The 21,162-nt window shown below is 40.8% G+C and overlaps 1 protein-coding gene across 3 annotated transcripts in view; it reads left to right on the top strand.

Moving 5' to 3' along the window:
- The window catches only part of LOC124551273 (mitochondrial 2-oxodicarboxylate carrier-like), a 90,482-nt gene extending 69,520 nt beyond the window's left edge, over window positions 1-20,962 (top strand). For all 3 annotated transcript variants that reach the window (XM_047126273.1, XM_047126272.1, XM_047126274.1), the window contains 3 exons: window positions 29-148; window positions 3,743-3,924; window positions 20,586-20,962. In XM_047126273.1, the coding sequence (XP_046982229.1) occupies window positions 29-148; window positions 3,743-3,924; window positions 20,586-20,706 (423 nt within the window). In that variant the 3' untranslated portion in view covers window positions 20,707-20,962. The remainder of the gene's footprint in view (window positions 1-28; window positions 149-3,742; window positions 3,925-20,585) is intronic.
- The last annotated feature ends 200 nt before the right edge of the window (window positions 20,963-21,162 follow it).

Genomic DNA, 21,162 nt, shown 5'->3' with positions numbered 1-21,162 from the left:
TAATTAAGCACTCTCACATTCTTTGCAGGGCTATGGTGTGGAAGGCCTCAACAGGGGAATGTCTGCTACTATAATTAGTCATGGGATTTTCAATATGGTGTATTTTGGTGTCTTTAAGACGCTCAAGAGCCGTCTTCGACCATTTTCTGTAAGTTCTTTGTTTCCACATTCTCAGAAATCCTATGTGTATGAAAATATTTGTATAAATTTCCAAACTATTCATTAAAAGTTAATATGGTCAATAAAGTGAAAAGTCGAGCACATATATGGTGTGAATGTGGTGACAAATATTTATACAGTCTACATAAAATTGTAGGTAACATTTTAGATAATCAGCACTATGCAGCTTTCATATTCTTGATAAATGATCCATTTGTAAAAATAGATTATTTTTATTCTACTGGAATTTGGGACAAGACTATCATCAGGATTCCTAAACTGACAACAACCACATCCAAATTGCCATAATGTTTGTTCCAAGCAACTGTCAGTATTATTCTGCCAGGGGGTAAGACTTGAGAAATATAACTATGTAAATGTGTGGTAACTTGTTAAAACCACTATTTAGAACTAGCAGCTCTTTCTAGCTTTAGTAGAGGTCAATTGTACTGAATCCTTGCAGTCTGGTGTTCTGTGATCTACACTAATACAGTTCTCATCTTGGAAAAGAGGCACATGTAATAATAGTAGGAGGTGCAGGTAACATTTTGGACTGTAACCTCAATTAGACATCAGGCACATTGCTGAGAATGCTGTGCACTAGTGTGTGGAGTGTGCCACTCTTTGAGAGGTATGGTAAACCCTGGAAGAAGGGTGGTGGTGAGGGGATTACGCAGTGCTCAAATAAAAAGGTATGAAACATTGCAACAACCAAACCAGTTGAAATTTGCATATGCCTCTTTGGGAAAATGTAGTGAGACATCCAGGGGGACAAATGTAGTGCCCGCCGTGGTTGTGCACACACACAGACTCGTGACTGGTGAGAAGCAGGCAGTTGTATTCTGTCCATCTGGTCCGTCTGATGTGGCAGTGCGTGTGAGGACATTGTGGTGTTCACATTGCAAGATTCAGCGATTGAGGAGCAGTGAGGCAATATCAGATTTATCACTGTGAAAGGGGTTAAACCAGCCGATATTCATCGCAGGATGTCATATTAACAGTCAGTGATAATCTTTAGTGGCCATTTTCTTGAAGGTAAGGAGTGTTTGAGTGACAGGCCAGGCAAACACGGTAATCACGGCCAAACTCATCGACAAGGTGAACAACTCGAGGAGAAGTGATCGGCCTGTCTCGATGCGCATGGTGATTGTGATGATGGGGAACAGTGTGGACGACCGTGCATGACAGGTTGGGTTACCGGAAGGTGTGTGCACAGTAGGTTCCGAAGAAGTGCAACAGACCGCAAGAGGAGCTCCATATGGAGCACTGCAACACCTGTTCCGCTATCGTGAGGACCGCGCTTTCCTGGAGTAGATAGTTGCCAGTGACAGGAGCTGTTGCCATCACTTCGAGCCATAGAGAAATCGGGACAGTATGCAGTCAAAGCATATGTCGTCACTTCCTACAAAAAAATTAAAAGCTGTGCCCTGACCAGGCAGGTGATGCTCACAGTCTTCTGTGACATCAGAGGTCCGGTACTCATTGAATTCTTTGAGCACGGGAAGAGCCGTTAACAGTGGGGTGTACTGTGAGACAATCCATAGCCTATGCAAATCCGTTGAGACCAAAAGGTCTGGGCTGCTCGTAGAGGGAGTGATCCTGTTCCACGATAACACGTGTCCACACATCTCCGAGGTCACACAAAGTGTAATGGCCAATTTTGAGTGGGAGCACTTGAGCATCCATCCTACAGCCCAGATGTGGTTTGCAGAGTATAGATGTACAGAGTGACAATCATTGAACAATATGAAAACAGAACGTAAATTAGTTCCAAATTATGGCATGCACACATGTTATTAACACGTAAACGTCACTACAGATATTCAGATTTTGGTTATAACACGTTCGATACACCTGCCACCATTGGTGACGATGTGGCGCAGACGAATAACAAAATTGTGCATTACCCGCCGAAGTGTCGGAACATCAGTGCTGTCGATGACCTCCTGAATCGCTGTTTTCAGTTCAGCAATGGTTTTGGGGCTGTTGCTGTACACCTTGGTTTTGATATAGCCCCACAAAAGGAAGTCGCAAGTGTTCAGATCCGGAGAACGTGGTGGTCAATCGAGGCCCATGCCAGTGGCCTCTGGGTACCCCAGAGCTAGAATGCGGCCCCGAAAGTGCTCCTCCAGAACATCACACACTCTCCTGCTTCAGTGGGGTCGGGCTCCGTCTTGCGTGAACCGCGTCTTGTCAACATCAAGGTCACTTTGGATAATGCCGATGAAATCATCTTCCAAAACCTTCGCATACCGTTCAGTAGTCACTGTGCCATCAAAGAATATCACACCAATTATACCGTGACCGGACACTGTACACCACACCGTCACCCACTGAGGGTGAAGAGACTTCTCGATTGCGAAATGTGGATTCTCAGTCCCCCAAGAGCACCAATTGTGATTATTGACAAACCCGTCCAAATTAAAATCGACTTCGTTGCTAAACGAAGCCGTATAGTGCATACTAATTCGCATCGTGCCCCGCAGCCGACTGTGCAGTTTGACATCCTAATGCAAACCATTCAGAAGTTATAACAATTTTATTTCATATAGTTCAATAATTGTCACCCTGTAGATGAAGATGCAGACGTGTCATCCTGCGCCTTTCACGTGCTTCCGTATGTTTGGTTCACTAAAAGAACATCTTGGAGGGAAGTACTTAGACTCCGACAACGAACTGAAGGACACAGTGGAGGACTGACTCCCATCACAGCCGCAGAAATTCTGGGAACAGGGAATCCTTCAGCTGTTGAAACAGTGTCTGATAGTTGTGTTTCGGCCTCTGGAAATTACTTTTGAATAAAGGCTTCAATTACATCCACAGTTTTGTTTTGTACCCTTCCTCTTTTAACACCCCTCATAAATTGACACATATACTATGCAACTGAGTGTTGGGCGCTGCATTGGCCACACTCGTGTGTAAACGTACCTCTTCCCTGAGTGATTTTCCAAGCTCTGCATCATATCACTCAAAGAGCGCATTCTCAGCATTGTGCTTGATGTCATCCTCTGATGTCTAATCAGGCTTGTGGTCCAAATTGTTACCTGGACCTCCCTCTGTTGTTACATGAGCTTCTTTTACAAGATGAGAGCTGTGACAGTGCAGAGCACAGAGCACCAGAACGTGATAATTCAATACAATTTATCTCTACTGAAGGTTCCAAATGATGGTTTTAAACAACAGAGGGTCACCAAACCTTTTTAGAGTAAATTCATCTGAAAGATGGAGCTGCAGAATAAGTATAGTTACAGCTGAAACAGCTACTATGACAACAAAACCAAAGATATTTCAGAAAGAGCTCCTCATACCCAATGAGAAGGATGGTGGAATTTTGGCAGACTTGTGTGTATATAATAGCATCACATGGAAAACACTGAAACTGAACATAAAATAAACATTTTATTTTAAATCTTGTTTCCTTTTACAGTCTAAACTCTCGTAGAACATCCCTGACACACAATAACTACATTATAATTGCTATTTAATGGACTCAGGTGTGTGACATGTGAAAAACATATAATGAAAACATCCTTAGACAGGATACTTGATGTAAGTGTTTGATCTAAGTTACTCTGTGCTGCAGGATGAAATGCTGTATCTGTACCACATAATGGGCATTGGCTTTGCAGCTGGTACGCTGGCATCCATAGCCAGTAATCCATTTGATGTTGCGAAGACTCGAATACAGGGCCCTCAGCCAGAACCTGGTGTCAGAAAATACCGGTCCCCCCTTGCTACTGTGGCAACTATTTACAGAGAAGAGAGGTTTGTATTACAAACTATATTATTTATTCAGAGTAAGTACAAATTGTGCAGTTTTGAGGCTATATTTTCCCTAAAGCTGAATGTAAGTTTGAGGAAGGTTCCCCATGTGCAATGTTTCATGCATCCAACATGTATGATCTCCTTCGTAAAGAAACTCCAAATAGATTAATGCCTGAGGTAATATGTTTTTTCGATGTTGTGTAAGTGTAGGGATGCATATACAAAATGTTTAAAAAAGTATTCCATGTTTTGAGAGGAGGTAGTATGGGTCGAAACGGGAGAAAAGTCCAGTAAATGTGGGCTCTGAAATGCCTTTTATTAATTTTCTGATCTTTCCTGTCTGTACCATCATCTTTAAAATTCTCAGCTGTATCACCAGTTGACTCATTGAATGCCTTCTTCCAGTCAATAAAACAACTACACACCTCTGTGTTCATTTCTATCATTCTTTCTCCAATCACTGTCATGGAGCCTATAGCATCTCCTTGCTTTTACCCTTTCTTAACCTGTACTGGTCTTCCACAGTATTTTCTTCTGTTTTCTTTTGATCCTCCTCAGAAGGACTTTCATTACAGCCATCGTAATCTTAAGTAGATCTTGGGGCCAGATTCCTGTCCATAAATTCTGCTTACTACATCAGTGAATCTGGCTACTGAGTTTAGATCCATGCATTTCATTGCCTCAGATGGTATTCTGTCACAGCCCAATGCTTTCTTTTCCCGGAGCTCTTGACTTGTTTTTTCCAGTTCCCATCTTTCTCTCTTCACCTTCCAGAACTATTTTCTGTTATCTGCCTGTGCACCGTATGATTTTTTTGCATAATCCGTCCGAACTTACTTCTCTTCTGTACATACTGTATTGTTCACATATTTATTTAACAGCCCTTGTTTGCTTGTTTTCCAGACTTCTCTATTCATTAAAGATTTCACTGTTCTGTGCATTTCTTCCAGCTTGCCTTTGTTTTCCAATTCTTCTAATTCTTCTCATTGGTGTCCCCACCTATTCCTCTCTAGCCTGGCCAGTTGACCTTCTTTGTTCATAGTTCAATTTTCTCTACTGTCTTGTCCCTTCTCCCAAACTGTCAGTTTTCGGTTTCCAACTCATCCATTTTATCCAATATATTTCCAGTCATCCACGCTTTCTTATTCCTTGTTCTTTTCACTTCTCTGTTTTCTGTTCGTGTTCCTTCCAACATTGTATTTCTAATGGTATCCCGCACTTCAGTGGCTTCTTTACTTTGCCTTATATGTTGTGATTTATTTTTGACATAGTTACAGCACTCTTTCTTATGGTAGGCACCATCTGGATCCTTCCTACCGACGCCAGCTTTTCCCCTTCCTTTCTCCCACCCCAACACGACACAGCCTTCTGTTTTACCACCGCATCCACGAGTCCTTTTCCCTTTCTCTACTTCTCCCTTTTCTGTTGCCCCCAACCTCCAGCTGGACCTAGCAGCTATATCCTGCCCCCACCATGCCCCTGCAAGCTTCAACAAGCAGCACTTCACCTTCCCCCCACTCCACTCTGCTATCCCCCCTCCCTCCCTACTTGCCCCATGCTGCCTCTGAACCCCCACTACACTCCCACCAGGCACAGTTACAACTCAGTCTGGCCACAGCAGCCAGAGACAGAGTTGTGCTTGTGTGAATGTGTATTGTTTTCTACTTCAGAAGACAGCCTTTTGGCTGGAAGCTAAAATGTATAGCAGTCTTTTCATTGTGCCTGTCTGCGACTAAACATCTCCTCTATATGGCAATTAGTAATCTATCCTTTTCGTGATATTATTTTTATTCCATCCTCGCCTTTCCATTGTTAATGCCCTTCTGTCATTCTCACTTAGCTTAACTCCTCTTCCCTTATTTTGTTTAGCAGATTAAATCTTCCCTACTCTGTATGCTCTCATGATACTGTGTGTAGTATGCAGTGACACTTGTAACAGATTTTTTACTGGAACATTTCCATTCCTTTCTGTATCCTTTCACTCAGGGTCAGGTAACACTGTGAACTGAGTTTCTAAAATTACATCATTTGTGGTACATCAGGTATGGAAAAAAAACACTGGAATTAATTAATTACAACTTATGGTCAGTTTATTTACTCACACCACCTACCATGGTGATGTCCTGACAATCCTCCTAACCCAATAAAAGCTTGCCTGCTATTTTCTTTGTAATATGGAATGCTCATATTCTATTACAGTATTCATACCTGCCACACATTACTACAGTGTTCAGCAATATGTATAGTGTAGACTGTATTCAACCAGAAACACTGTGTGATTGCCATGTCAGCTTTCGATTCCCACTATTTATAGATAAGCCCCTTGGCGGGAATTAACAACTTCTTTGTTTTGTTTAATTACATATAATTGATAATTTGAATAATAAAACAAAAAATTGAATAATATAAAGTCCATCAAACTTAATTTTAAGACTAATAATTCCAAGTGCAACATAATTTGTATAATGGTATTTCTCTAGAAAACAAGACATTACTTTGTTGACAGTGCAGCTTCATCTGCAGTGTTCCCTGAATTTCGGTTCAAATTTAGGGTATTTATCTTAAGATACGAGCTATTGGAAATGTAAAACCCCCATTGTGCTTGGAAAATTTCGGGCTATAATGTTTGTGACACGTATTTCAGAAATATGACTCAGTATAAGAATTAGTGGTGCCCAAAATTTAAATTATTTAGCAAATAGCTATTAAAATATAACATTTTAGGAGGAACTTAATACCCTCTCAGAATTTGCAAAAATTGGCTACAAAGAAACTGGCTAGGTATTAATTTTTGACTTCCATATTTACAGAATCTTATCTCCTGAGCTAATTAGTTGTCTGCAAAACTAATTGCACCACAGTATTCAGGTCCAGTATCTTCTGAGTGTAATGATAAGAATCTAAACTAGTTCAATAGTTTTATATTGTCTCAGATGTACAGACATTTTGCCATCATCAGAAGTGTGTGTAGTCCTGAAAGGTAGCTGATGCACTTAGTGTGGCAAGGGCCACTTGTATAAGAGCAGATCCCTGCATAATGCTGGCCTATGCGATGTTCGCGGTGGCTCGTGCAGCGTTTCTGTTTCAGTACTCGGGCACATTGTCAAGCTTACAGATCTTCTTCCCTTGAGTGCTTTGAATAGCTACAAGTGTAGTGTGCAGAGCTTCAAGTGACAATGTAGAATATCTGGAAAAAGCCAGATACTATAGAAAAACCTTTGATCATCCATGCTGTCCTTCTCTGTATATATTCAGTATCTGCTGTCAGTGCCATTTGTTATGAGTCCCAGACACTTGAGCAGTATTCTGGGATAGGTTGTACAACTATTTGGTAATCAATGCCTTTGTAGAGTATTTGCATTTTCCTGATAATCTACCAATGAACTGAATTCTGCCCATTGCTGTGCCTACAACTGAACTAAGTGACCATTCAATTTCATACCCATACAAAGTGTTACAGCCAGGTATTTGCATGTGTTGACCAATTCCAACTATGACTCATTTGACATTATGGTCATAGGATACTACACCTTTCTGTTTTTTGAAGTCCAGAGTGTACATTTCTGAACATGTAAAGCAGGACACTAGTCCTTGCACCACTGTGAAATAATATCAAGATCCGATTTAAATATTTGTAGAAATGTTTTTCAGCCAATACTTCATTGTAGATAACTTCATCATCTGCAAAATATCAAAGGTTACTATTAATATTGTCTGAAAGGTTATAAACATACCACATGAACAGCTAGGGTCACAACATACTTCCCTAAGGCACACCTGAACTTACTTCTATCAGATATTCATAATTAAAGTGTAGCAATTCACAGGGGTCCAGTGTGGGCTGTAATTGCCTCATGGCAGAAAAACTCGGCACATATGCTGACGTGTGATTGCAGACCCGATTTATGCCAGAAAAAAATTAGTTCCAGTTTTTGCCACCAGGTGCAAATTTGATGCTGTACACTGTTTCTATGATATCCACACTGTCATTTGACAAGGTGAGTAAATAGTAGGACTATCTATAAGAGAGACCGTGTGCTTTCAGTGAAACTGTTTTATGTGAACAACAGCAATTACTGCGCTGCATTGAGAGATTATCACCAACTGAAGGGCTTGAGGAGAGGCCAGATATCACTAAACGGATAAAAGAAGATGATAATGAAATTTGAAAACACAGGTGAGCTTTGTGTGAAACCTGGAAGAGGGAGTTTACTATCCTGGTGGAAGTTATTGACAAGGTAACTGACCATGCACCATGTTCCCCACGTAGTGCTAGTTATTGTACAGTGTCATGAGAATTGTCCACACCATAGTCCCAACATGCAGAAATTTTTGCAGTCTGTTTTACACTGTTACCAGCACAAGATCTAGGCTATACTGGTACCAAAACATGAACTAGGCGGTGCAGTCACTGAAAACTCATAATGTACAGCAATGTTCTGATGTTCTGAATTTGCTCTTCAGTGTCTGGCACGGATCCAAGTTGACGACATGTGGCCATGTAATATTCTATGGAGTGACAAAGCACATTTTACACTTAAGTGTGCAGTGAATACACAGAAGTGCCAAATTTTGATACTTTTAAACCACATGTTGTATGTGAAGAGCCACTGCACTTGCCGTATATTTTTGTATGATGTAGATTCACAAACGTTTTTATTCTCGGTCTGTTCTTCTTTGAAGAGAGTACACCAAGAGGGCCCAGTGAAAGATCTGCTTAATGCAACCTTCTACAAATGTGTTATCTCCAGAGGTTTTCCAGATGCATGGCCTGCAAGATCACCTGATCTGATGCCCTGAAACTTATGGATCTGGGGATATCTAAAGAATGTGTTTACCAGGGACCCATTCAGTCTCTACCTGACCTGAAGTTCATTATACAGGAATATGTTGCTTAGATTCCACCAGAACTGCTGCAAGCAACTGTTGATCATGCCGTTTTATGGATCAGCATCTTGTTGATGTCTCTGGTGCTCATACAGAACAAATTGTGTAGACAGGAGTTAATAAAATCAACATTATGCCTTTCTCACCTGTTAAACATTCTCTGCCCATGTTCGGTTCTTAACCTGTTACACATGGAAACATTTCTATACATCTTTCTTGCATTCACCGTGTCAGATTTGAACTATTCCACCCCCCCCCCCCCCCCCCTCTGACCCCCCCCCCCAACTCGGAAAAAGTTGGTTGTGTATTAATGCATTAGAGTCTACCAAGTGTCACTGCCATATAATAATTACCATCCACACAAACTCTGTGAGTTGCTGCACTTTAATTATAACAACCTTGTACAGTTATTGATGACTCTCCAGCTGAAATAAGATGTTGCATTGTTCGTACCAATACCAAGAAATCCTCAGCCCAGTCACAAATTTCAGTTGATGTTCCATATGATCATATTTATGGTAAAAAGCATGAGTGTGGTACTGAGTCAAATGCTTTTCAGAAATTAAGTTACTTGCCTTGATAGCCAAGCGCATTAAAGCACTGCTTCCAGGACACAGGAAGGTGAGACTGATCCATATCAAATCTGCCTTGTGAATTAACAAGGAAGGCTAGTGAACTGGTCAGCCTGGCTGTGGTTTTTAGGCCATTTCTGACATTGCAGTAGGTGAACAGTTGGCACGTACCCATGTCCCGCTCCAGATACACTTTGTGGAAACATTGGGATAATGTTCTCATGCTTTCATATGAGATTAACTCCAGACACAGACAGGTGGGGTGCACAGAATCCATCCATGGAGGAGTGGGGGGGGGGGGGGGGGGGGGGGAGAATAAGGAGAATTCATACAGGCAGATACGTTTTATTCATCATCTCTCTGTCTATAGCTGCGTGGTTTGTTTTACACCTATTATGCAGTTGTCTCTGTTTCTTTAGAAGTTGATTTACAGTGACTGTGTACCATGGTGGTCATTTCCTTCACGAGCTGTTCTCCTAGATCCATATCTATCAAGTACCTGGTCAACTGTTTTTTTAAACTTTACCCACTGTTATTCCATGTGCTCCTCTCCAGGAGCCCACACTGATGTCCCGTGAAACACGCATTCTCTCAGCTTATTCTGGCTCTGGTGGGTATGATGGCTAGCGAGATCTTACTAAATCAATTGTCGCATCCCAAGCCCCATTTAAATTAAAACCACCCTCTCAGCTATTTGGTTTTCCAACATTTTTATTTCAACAGACTTCTTAACCGTGACATCCCAGAAACGTGACATTTGCACCACAACATTGGTCTTGTTGTATTTATTTCATGATTATATTTGAGGCAGTACTTAGTGACAGCTGATTCGTTTGGTTGTTTTGTCAGGTTGTGTTGCTGATATTTCTTACATTCTCCTTGACTGTTCTGATAGTGTGCTCCACTTACAGCGTGCCACATTCGCACGCAGTGCACCTGGCTTTCGGGGACCGAGATCATCTTTAACAGTACAGAGAACACCTTTTGAATTTGTTAATGTCAGTGAAATACACTGCATGCCATGTTTCTGTAGGAGTCCAGCAGTCTTTCCAGATATTGTACCAACAGAAGGTAGGTAGTGATTCTTGGCTTCTCTCTGTTTGTCATGCTTTCTAGCACTTTTTCAAGTATTATTCATTTTGATTGCAACACCCACTCAGTATTTCGATCAGAGTACCCATTGTTGTGGATCACTATTCGTAGGTGTTCTAATCTAATTGCTCGGTGAGGCTCTCTTTCTCTGAAAGTCTGTAGCACCAAATTTGTTTGTGATGGCTGATGATGGCTCAAGGTATGAACTTGAAAAAGGGGGCCAGCAACATTTTCTTCACATTTAGGATCTCTAGGTCTCAGTGTATGCAAAAACCCAGGAACACTGACCTCTGTCTCCATCCCTTGAGCTATCACAATCTGTAAGAAAGATATTCCGTGCCGAAGATTCTGGACCATAAAGCTTGTACACTTTCAGACAAGGAGAGCCTCACTGAAGAATATCAACAGCTCTGAAAAAAGAACTATTCCATTTGACCAATTAAATGGCTGATGCTGCCAAAATCAACTACTGAGGAAGAGACTATAATTGAGAAAGAAAGACAAAACCAAGAATGACTTATTTACCTTACATTGGCCCAGTCTGCAGATACATCAGTAGACTCATTTGGGAACTTGGTGCCTATTTATTTTGCTCTCTTCAGGAGAGATAAAAAGTCTTCTTTGCAACATTACAACACTCTAGTTATCAAAATTCGGTTGGGTACCACATTCCTTGTCAATGTGAAATGACTTATCTGGTGCAGACTGTTAGAACAATTGGGATGATATGCAAAGATCACACACATAACGACACACTCGGCTAACTCAGTCGAGCAAATCAGCTGTCGCTGTGCAAGGCCTCAAATACAGTCATGAAATTGAAATATGATGAGGTGAGTACTGTGGTGTAAATGCCATGTTTCTGGGGCAGTATAATTAAGCAGTCTATTGAAGTAAAGATGTTAATATATCAACAGAAATAATCAGTTTTTGAAAACATAATTGGGTTGTAAAAAATCTACTCACCAAGCAGTAGCAGAACGCACACATAAAATGTATGCAAGTTTCAGAGCCAGTGGCTCCTCATTCTGGCAGTAGGGTTGAAGGGAGAGAAATGGGGCGAAGGAAAAGGAGTGGTGAGGTTTTGGAAAATAGTAGAGTTTGAAAAAGCTGCCCTGAAGCCTGGGCAGGAATCTTTCAGTCCTTTACCTTCACCACTCTTCCTTCAACTTCAACCCTTCTGCCAGAAGGAGAAGCCACTGACTCTGAAAGCTTGCACACTGTTGTACCTTTTGTATGTTTGTTCTCCTGCCACCACTTGGTGAGTAGATTTTTTACCTATCCAATAACGAAATAAAGATTTTGGAAGACCTGATGAGCCAGGTTAGAGGTTTCAGTTTAAAAAAGGGGCTTGGGGTCTGGCACTCGAGTAATTAAGATATTGCCGGGCGTCATATTCACCAGAGTTGGGAAATGGAGGGAAAGTGCATTTCACAGAGTGTCAGTGTGGCCTATGAAAAACAAATGAGCAAAAAGGAAAAAGAGGCATTGAGAGTCAAATTCAACTATAAGTAGCAGCTTGGGACTGACAGTAGGTGACAGTCTGATTGGAATTCAGGCAGCAAGTACACACAACAGCACAACTTGCACCACCTGAAGGAGACAAATGGGTCGGTCATCAAAGTCTTGTGTAGAAAAATTCAATCGACAACTAGACTGAACAACCTGAAGCACACCATTAATGGGTCACAGTGTGAAAACCTGAGCCCTCAAATATCATCTTACTGTGACTTTTGCTAATACTGTCATCAATTGTTTACAAACAGTATAGTCCAGAAGGGACATATGTTGAAACATTTGCAACAGCTGATGACCCTGACACATGCAGCTACCTGTATCACAAACGATATCCATAGATTTCTATGTGTCGTGCTTCACTTGATTACTTGTGCTTTTGAAAATATAATGTAACTGTATAGATAAAAAAATCTGCTAAGCAAGCGGTGGCAATAGAATACAAGTATAAAAAAGGTATTACATATGCAAGGTCTTGGAGCCAGTGGCTCCTTCTTCTGGCAGTAGGGTTGAAGGGGAAAGAAGAGGGATGAAGGAAAAGGACTGGAGAGGTTTAGGAAAAGTTGTAGAGGCTGGCAATGTTACCCAGAATCCTGGATCAGGGGAGACTTACCGGAAGGGATGACAAGGAAAACGTTTTGTAATTTTGTATTTCATATTTTTCATGTTACATAAATATGAGTTCTAGCTTTTCACAATTGCATTCGTACTCTCTTTAATGGTTTCTATTTTGGAGTGCCAGTGAGTGCAGAATTACTAGCTAAACCACAAAAAACAAAGAACTACCATCTACAGACACATACAGAGACATAAGTAATTACAGTGTGTATTCTCATCTTTCTATTGATGGTATATCAAAAATTAATATTTGTATTTGTGCAGCAATCTTTAATGGCGAGTTTTATTTAGAGCAGCATATGATAAAATAGAAAGATATGGCAAATTAGTGTATATGGTTAGAAAGCAGTATTTGAAATAATAAAAAAAAAGCTATGTAATATATTGCCTTTCTGTTATTTTCTCAGTTTGTTTCAGTTTCCTCAAATTCAGGATATATTCCTGCTTTACCTGGTGGAATCCAGATTTCTAGTTATTGAAGCATAAATGTTAGAAATAAAATATAACAGAGCCTTGTTGATTTTTATTATTTACATAATGTCTTGTTTTCACAACAACTTACTGGATTAAGTAGTAAAGCACTTCAGCATTGCACATAACAGAACAGCACAGCATTTCTAGAATTCCATAAATTATCTGGGAGTACGCATTAGGAGTGATTTAAAATGGAATGATCATATAAAGTTGATTGTTGGTAAAGCAGATGCCAGACTGAGATTCATTGGAAGAATCCTAAGGAAATGTAATCTAAAAGCAAAGGAAGTAGGTTACAGTAGGCTTGTTCGCCCACTGCTTGAATACTGCTCAGCAGTGTGGGATCCGTACCAGATGGGGTTGATAGAAGAGATAGAGAAGATCCAGCGGAGAGCAGCGCGCTTTGTTGCAGGATCATTTAGTAATCGCGAAAGTGTTACGGAGATGATAGATAAACTCCAGTGGAAGACTTTGCAGGAGAGACGCTCAGTAGCTCGGTACGGGTTTTGTTAAAGTTTCGAGGACATACCTTCACCGAAGAGCCAAGCAGCATATTGCTCCCTCCTACGTATATCTTGCGAAGAGACCATGAGGATAAAATCAGAGAGATTAGAGCCCACAAAAGAAGCATACCGACAATCCTTCTTTCCACGAACAATACGAGACAGGAGTAGAAGGGAGAACTGATAGAGGTACTCAAGGTACCCTCCGCCACACACCGTCAGGTGGCTTGCGGAGTATGGATGTAGATGTAGATGTAGAATTGAACCATACCACATTACAGAACTGTGTTGAGTCACACTAAAAATGTGAGACTAACAAAAGTGATCAGTGATGCTTAACTCACAGGGCAGATCTATTTATATCTAGACATCAATCTGTGCATCCAAAGGTAAAAGTTACATGCAATTAATATTTCATAAAATTTACATTAGAAATGCTTTTCAAATTGTAATACAAAAATTATTTAAATAACAACAACAACAACAATGATAACAACATCAACAACAATAATAATAATGACATCTTGGATATTCAGGGATCCAACCAGATGTTCGCATCATTCTCACATGATATTTCGACAGCGTGCCCCGCTATCTTCTTCAGGTGCTACCTGAGACTGGTCCTTGGGTCGATCAAATCCAGTATTTATGCCTGGAACGAGCTGGGCATTCCCTAATCGGTCCTTGCCGAGTCGAGTGTTCCGTCTGTGGTCCGCACCTGCCAGACTTGGCTTCAATGGACCCCTCTAGTTGCGGATGTTCCGACTGCCGTCCGCACCCATTTTGGCTGTCCTCAACGGTTGTGGTCGTCATCTAAGGTGTGTCAGACCCGATCTGAAATGTTGGGTACTCTGTCTCATGACTGTTACTATGATTTCCACTTCTGTTTCGTGCTGGGCGCTCCATAATCGGTCTGTGCTGCATTGTATGTTCCGTCTGCGGTCCGCGCCTGCCAGACACGGCTACATTGGCCCTCTCTGGTCACCGGTGTTCCGACTGCCATCCATGCCCAGCCTGGCCATCTTCTGAAGTCGAGTTCATGATCTCGAGTGTGTCAAATCTTGTCTCTAATGTCCGACACCTTGTCTCACGGCTGTTCTCTCTGTCTCCACTTCAACCTGCCAATCAGCCAAAGGATCCAGAAGAAGAACCAGAAGAGGTAAAGAAGATGGCATACTTGCCATATGCCAGACCTATCTCTGCCAAAATCAGCAAGATTGTCCAGAAATATGACATCAAGAGCATATTTTGCCCACCCACCAAAATTGAGGCTATGCTGGGGAATGTAAAAGATGACCTGGAGCTATGCAAGCCAGGTATTTACAACATACCATGCCAGTGTGGGATGTCATACATTGGCCAGACCACCAGAACTGTGGACATCAGGTGTAAAGAACACCAGAGACATACCAGACTCAGACATGCAACTAAATCAGCCATAGCAGAGCATTGTCTGGAACTTGGTCATTCAATGGATTACAATGACACCAAGATTGTGACAAAGACCTCAAGATTTTGGGACAGTGTCATTAAAGAAGCCATTGAGATTAAGGTCACAGACAACCTAATCAACCGTGACTCAGGATACCAAATCAGCACTGCCTGGAATCCAGCACTTGAGCTTGTGAAAACTCAACGCAGGACACTCCAGGATTCTACAAGAAATAGAAGTGGAGGCCGAGAGAACAGCCGTGAGACAAAGTGTTGGACATTAGAGACCAGATTTGACACACCCCAGATCATGAACTCGACTTCAGAAGACGGCCAGGCCAGGTGCAGACGGCGGTCGGAACACCGGTGACAAGAGAGGGCCAATGTAGCCGTGTCTGGTGGGTGCAGACCGATTATGGAGCACCCAGCACAAAACAGAAGTGGAAATCATAGTAACAGTCATGAGACAGAGTACCCAACATCGCAGATCGGGTCTGACACACCTCAGATGACGACCACAACCGTTGAGGACGGCCAAAATGGGCACAGTCGGAACGTCTGCGACTGGAGGGGTCCATTGAAGCCGAGTCTGGCAGGCACAGACCACAGACGGAGCAGTCGACTCGGTGTGGACCAATTAGGGAATCCCCAGCTCCTTCCAGGCATAAATACTGGACTCGATCGACCCAAGGACCAGTCTCAGGTAGCACCTGAAGAAGACAGCGAGGCACGCTGTTGAAATATCGTGCTAAAACGATGCGAACATCCGGCTGGATTCCCAAATATCCAAGATGTCAACAGATTGCTGGGAAAGCATGAAAAATAACAATAATAATAATAATAATAATAATAATAATTTCAGATGTTTTTCAGAATTAAAACAAAAAATGTTCGACATAACTTCACTGGTTAGATTCTCTTTTTGAAAAAATTTCTTGTTACATGTTTTTACATTTGTACATAAGTAAAATAATACTCTATACCTTATTAAACCATAATTAAGATTATTATGATTTTTGAATGATGTCCGTGTATCGAGTAGTACATTTATTTGGGTGTATCGAAAAGTACATTAAAGAAAAATGTCATTGACTAGTTCCTTACAAGTGGAAATATGAAAAGAGGACCATTGTCCAATCCAGATGCTGGCACCAATGTCTCAGTTTAGCATTGATGGTGCAGGGCCCAGTGTGTGGTGGGCTGTGTATGGAACACTATGGGGCACTTCCATTGAGCACTAACACAGTTAGGGAGGTGCTTCAGTGCAAAAAAAAAAAAAAAAAAAAAAAAAAAAAAAAAAAAAAAAAAAAAAAAAAAAAAAAAAAAACACTTCTGGAAATTAACTGCAAGGGTGCAAGTCAACGCTAAGTTCCGTAACCTCTCTCCTGAGATCATTTGTGTTTAGAACAATAAATTCGTAAATGAACTGTGAAGTGGGAAAATCTTGATGTGAGTAGAATTTTTGATCCAACAGACAGAATTTTGTTATATTTGAGAGTCAGTCAGTAAATAAGGACTCAAAATTTTTTTCTCAGAACATATTTGTTCTTAACACCTTGAGGACCGGCAGCTTAGACACATTCTTGCTCCAGTGGACCAGCCATTTTTAGCGTTTTTTTAAAATGTCACTGGCAAGTTTCTATTTAAGGTATCTTGAAACATAAAACATATTATGAAATAACAGTCTTTATGGTTTATTTTAAATGTTTATTTTAATTATATTGGTTGATGACAAAATTAGTAACAACAAACATAAAATGTATGGTTTCAGTTTCACAAAAAAAAAGTGTTTTTTTTTTTTTTTTAAGTTTTGTGTAAATTCACAGCAATTAGCTTCAGTGTGGAAGAGTTTGAAGCACTCTGGCACACCGAGTGGTACATTGCAGTCTGGACACCACCAGCTGGTTTCCTTCCTACCTGCTTTACCACTAGATAGTTTTTTTGTTTTCTCAGAGCAAACTCACACTCTAGTTGGACGCTCCCTCGTCTCAGTGGCTGGAATATTTCTGCAAAGTGGTGTCCTAGAAGTCTGTTGCTGTGAGTTTCATTAGGAACATTGTCTAGTGCCAAATTTATACCTTTGTGAATCAGTCCTTCACCAGTTTGTTGTAGAAAACTGGAAAAATAGCAGCTCTTTCTTTGAGCAGGAGTCCTGGTTTCCTGGTATAAGACAAATGCATTTGTTGCAGCCATTATAAGCATGTGAAGAACAATTCCTTCCACCACATCATCTGTTTCCTCCTAAATGCATAGTAAGAAGTCATGTGATCACTCCTATCGACCCCTGATTTGTAAATATTATAGTCAAGAATGGCATCTGGGTTTTGATTGTACTTTGATACCTTCCTTTGTATGAACAGATGTGTCAGAGCTGGTCATTTTGTGCACAGTGAACAGGCTTGGTACATCTCTTGTGTCTTTCCACTTCAGACAAAGCAGATGATTCCTCCTCATTGACACAGACTCATTCCTTTTCAGTTTTTTGGAAACAATTTCGTTTGGTAGTTCTTTCCATTTAGTCATGCATGAACCTATTGCTTTCATTTTATGTTTTCACAGAAAATCGAATACTGCTGGTGAACTACAAAATGTGTCCATGTAAACTGTGTGGCCTTTTCCCAGGTAATCTGCTAGCAACCTCTCCAATAATGTTAGTACAGAGTTGTCGTGTGTTCCTTTCCAAGCATATACATCCAATCTAATAACTTAACCAGTTTTGGAATCACACACAATAAACATCTTGATTCCATACTTGTCAGGTTTATTTTTTATGTAAACCCGAAATACCACTCTTCCACAAAAACCACACATGCCTTTGTCAATAGTGAGGTTTTCTGATGGGTAAAATGATTTTTGTGATTCTAATAAGAAATGATCCAGGATTGGCCTGATTTTATGCATGGGGTCATGCTGAGGTTGACTTTTTGGAATGTATTTTGCATTGTCATTCAAATGCAGGTTTGATAATATTGCATTGAATATATTTCTGGCCATAACAGAACCAGGTATAGGGGTTAAAATAAAATTGTTGGTAGACCAGTAATTTGTCAGTTTTGCTTTTTTTCACAAGACACATGTGTATAAATATGCCAAAAAACAAATACATTTCGTGCAGCTTTACTCCCACCCACAAATTACAAAAACTGTGAGGCCTTACGCTGGAAGCTGCTTTGAGTTTGTCATAAACAGACTTTGCATATCTGTTCGTTTCGGATTTTGTGTGTTTCATTATGGAATCGGGGAAAAAGATTGAAAACACATTGAGAGGAGTGGAATTCTCATGAACAGCTGCCATTCCTCTGTTTTTCTCTACAAATTGTGGCACTATACCCTGATTGTCAGCAAATTTACAGCCTAATTCGGCACCAGTGGGTTTTTCCGGCAAAATTCGTTGCCTCTTTGTTGGAGGTACAGACAGCTCTGTTGCAGCCAATGTCTGTGTTGCAGAGGATGTACTTTGGTCAGTTAACACTGACTGCACAGATGCAGGCTCATCAGATTCCTCTGCAAGATAGACAAGACGAACAGAAATAAATTTTCTGCTAACTGAAGCAACTCGAGCAATATAAGTTGTAATAATAACACTGAAAAAAAGCTGCACTAGACAGCTCCTTACCTGTATCTGGGTCTTCTTCATTCTCTTCACATTAAGACAATTCCCACTGAGAACCAGAATCATCAAATTCTTCTTCTAAGGCTTCTAAAATTTCTATCTCACTCAGAAAACATGACATATTTGAGAAAAATTAACAAGAAATGGCAAACAGTAATGAGAACATTTGAAACTCACATCTACACCAATGCACAATGGCGCAGCGTGTCACGGAAGTTGCTATGCGTGTCTTGCCATTTCTTTTGCCGTAGTTCTAAAACCGGAACGCAGAGGGAAGCAGCAGTTGAGGGACATATAGGAAGGTGTTCCACGAAGCACTACCACAGTAGCTGGCCTGCTCCCAGACGGCTAATAGGCTGTGAGTGGTGTGCAGCAGCCGCCCGACCTATACTCGGGTGCGGTCATTTTGAAGCAGTTCAGTGGCCCGACCTATGCTCGGGCACAGTCGCCCAAGTGTCAGTAGTTACAATTTGGAGAAAATATCAGTCAACATTTCTTTTACATGTACTATTTTTGTACATGGTCTCCATCACATTCTATGGCCTTATGCCTGTGTTTTTAAGAGCATGAATATCCTGTTGGTAATAGCTCTTCTCCTGTGCTGTTAGCCACATTTTCACTGCACAACTTATGATCTCATTATCTTCAAAATGTGTCTTACATAGATAATACTTCAGTGGCCCAAACAGATGGAAGTCCAAGGACACCAGGTCTGAGCTGTAGGTTGGATGACAAATTGTATCCAACCCAGTTTGGCGATGTCTTCCCAGGACCTGAATTTTGTGTGTGGATGTGCATTGTTGTGTGGAGGAAGATTTTTTTTGTATTCTTGTCAGACCTAACACATTGAAAACAATTCTAGAGTTTGTTCAGTATTCACATTTCTTCTTCTTCTTCTTCTTCTTCTTCTTCTTCTTCTTCGCCTTGTCCCATATATCTACAGGGTCACGTCTGGGATGGAGTCTGTGCACCCATCTGTGGGCATCATCCTGAGTCTCATGTTAAATGTTTACACATTGTTTATCTGAGGTATTACGTGGGTACCAGCCCAGTATTCAGTCATTACATATGCCTCTGAAGTAATGTTTGATCCTTTTGCCGACACATTGATGAGAATGACTCCTTCACAGCCAGAAGACTGTCATCACGACTTTGCCAGCGGAGGGAGCAGCCTTAATTTCTTTCTTTCTTTTTCTTTGCGATTTTGGGTGATGCCACTCGAGTGACTGTCCTTTTGTTCCCATTCCATCCAGTCTGTATCATCTGCAATGATCTGTGACAGAAGGGCCCCTCCATCAGCCTCAAATTGCCCCAACAGTTCAGATGAAATGGCTTTTCTTTGAAAATTGTAGATTGTTATGAGTGTTCATTGAAGCTATCTTGAGGATGCCTTTGAATATCCAAGAGTGTCAATCATAGTAGACTCACTTCCAGTGCTCATTGGTACCTGTAGAGCCAACTGTCAATTGTGATGTGACGGTCTACACAAATAATGGCATCTGCGTGATTTGCCTTGTGGGGAACAGCTGTTGTTACAGGATGTCTTGAACGAGGCCAGCCGTGAAGCTCAGTTTCTGTCCAGCAGTACTCTTGTTAATTGCATCATTATCAAACACTGCACACAATTGTTTATAGATGTTCAACACAGTTTCTTTTTCTGCAACCAAGAATTTAATTACAGCACATTCCTTGTAAATCATGTCTTGTGTTGATACCATTATGGTGTTTCACTACAGCTCTGTCATCTGTTGGAATTGTTTGAAACTTCACACACAAGCAGAAAAAACATAGAATTTGAAGCACCTAAAGGGACGTTCCCCATATATATTAACAGCTTGGGAAAAGAAAAAGAAAAAAAAAAAGACTTTATTTATTGAAAAACCTCATAAAAATAAGAAATATAAAATTTTGTAAATTATCTTCTTGTGTGTAACTAAGCATTTTTTCCTCTTACAGACTGCGAGCTCTTTTCAAAGGTCTGCTTCCGAGACTTCTGCGAAGAGGTGTTGGAAGTGCCCTAATGGTGGCTGCTTATGACTACACGTATCGGTACCTTACCAATGGATTCTCAGAGTAGTTCTGTTGGTGATATAATCACAGTTTTTGTCTAGTTTCTCTAGTCCAGTCAGCAACGGAGTGTGTGCATCAACAGAATTGCATGGGAGCATACGGGTCTTTTTCCTGGGATTTTAAACACTAGTATTTTAGAACATTTCATATGGCAGTAGCCATTAAGCTGAGCAAGTGATGTGGTAACAGGTTGTGAAACTTATCTGTGCCTTGATCACTGTTAACGCTTTGGGAGCTGAATGAAAATATTGGCGATTGCTTTATGGATTTTTTTTTTTTTAACACTGAAAAGATTTTAACATTTCCTACAATGTGTGTAGAATATTATTGGTGCTAACTCGTGTTTGTGTGCAAAGTCTTCCAAGGTAACGGAGTTGTAACCGTCTTGGCCATTTGGTAGTTTTGAGTGTAGAAATGTATTTCAAATTTTCAGATATGCTATTTTTGTATGTGAAATTTGATA

The sequence above is a fragment of the Schistocerca americana genome, chromosome 9 (assembly GCF_021461395.2).
Source record: "Schistocerca americana isolate TAMUIC-IGC-003095 chromosome 9, iqSchAmer2.1, whole genome shotgun sequence".
Lineage (NCBI taxonomy): Eukaryota > Metazoa > Arthropoda > Insecta > Orthoptera > Acrididae > Schistocerca > Schistocerca americana.
The sequence above is the reverse complement of the archived record's forward strand: the minus strand, read 5'-3'. Positions and strand labels throughout refer to the sequence as shown.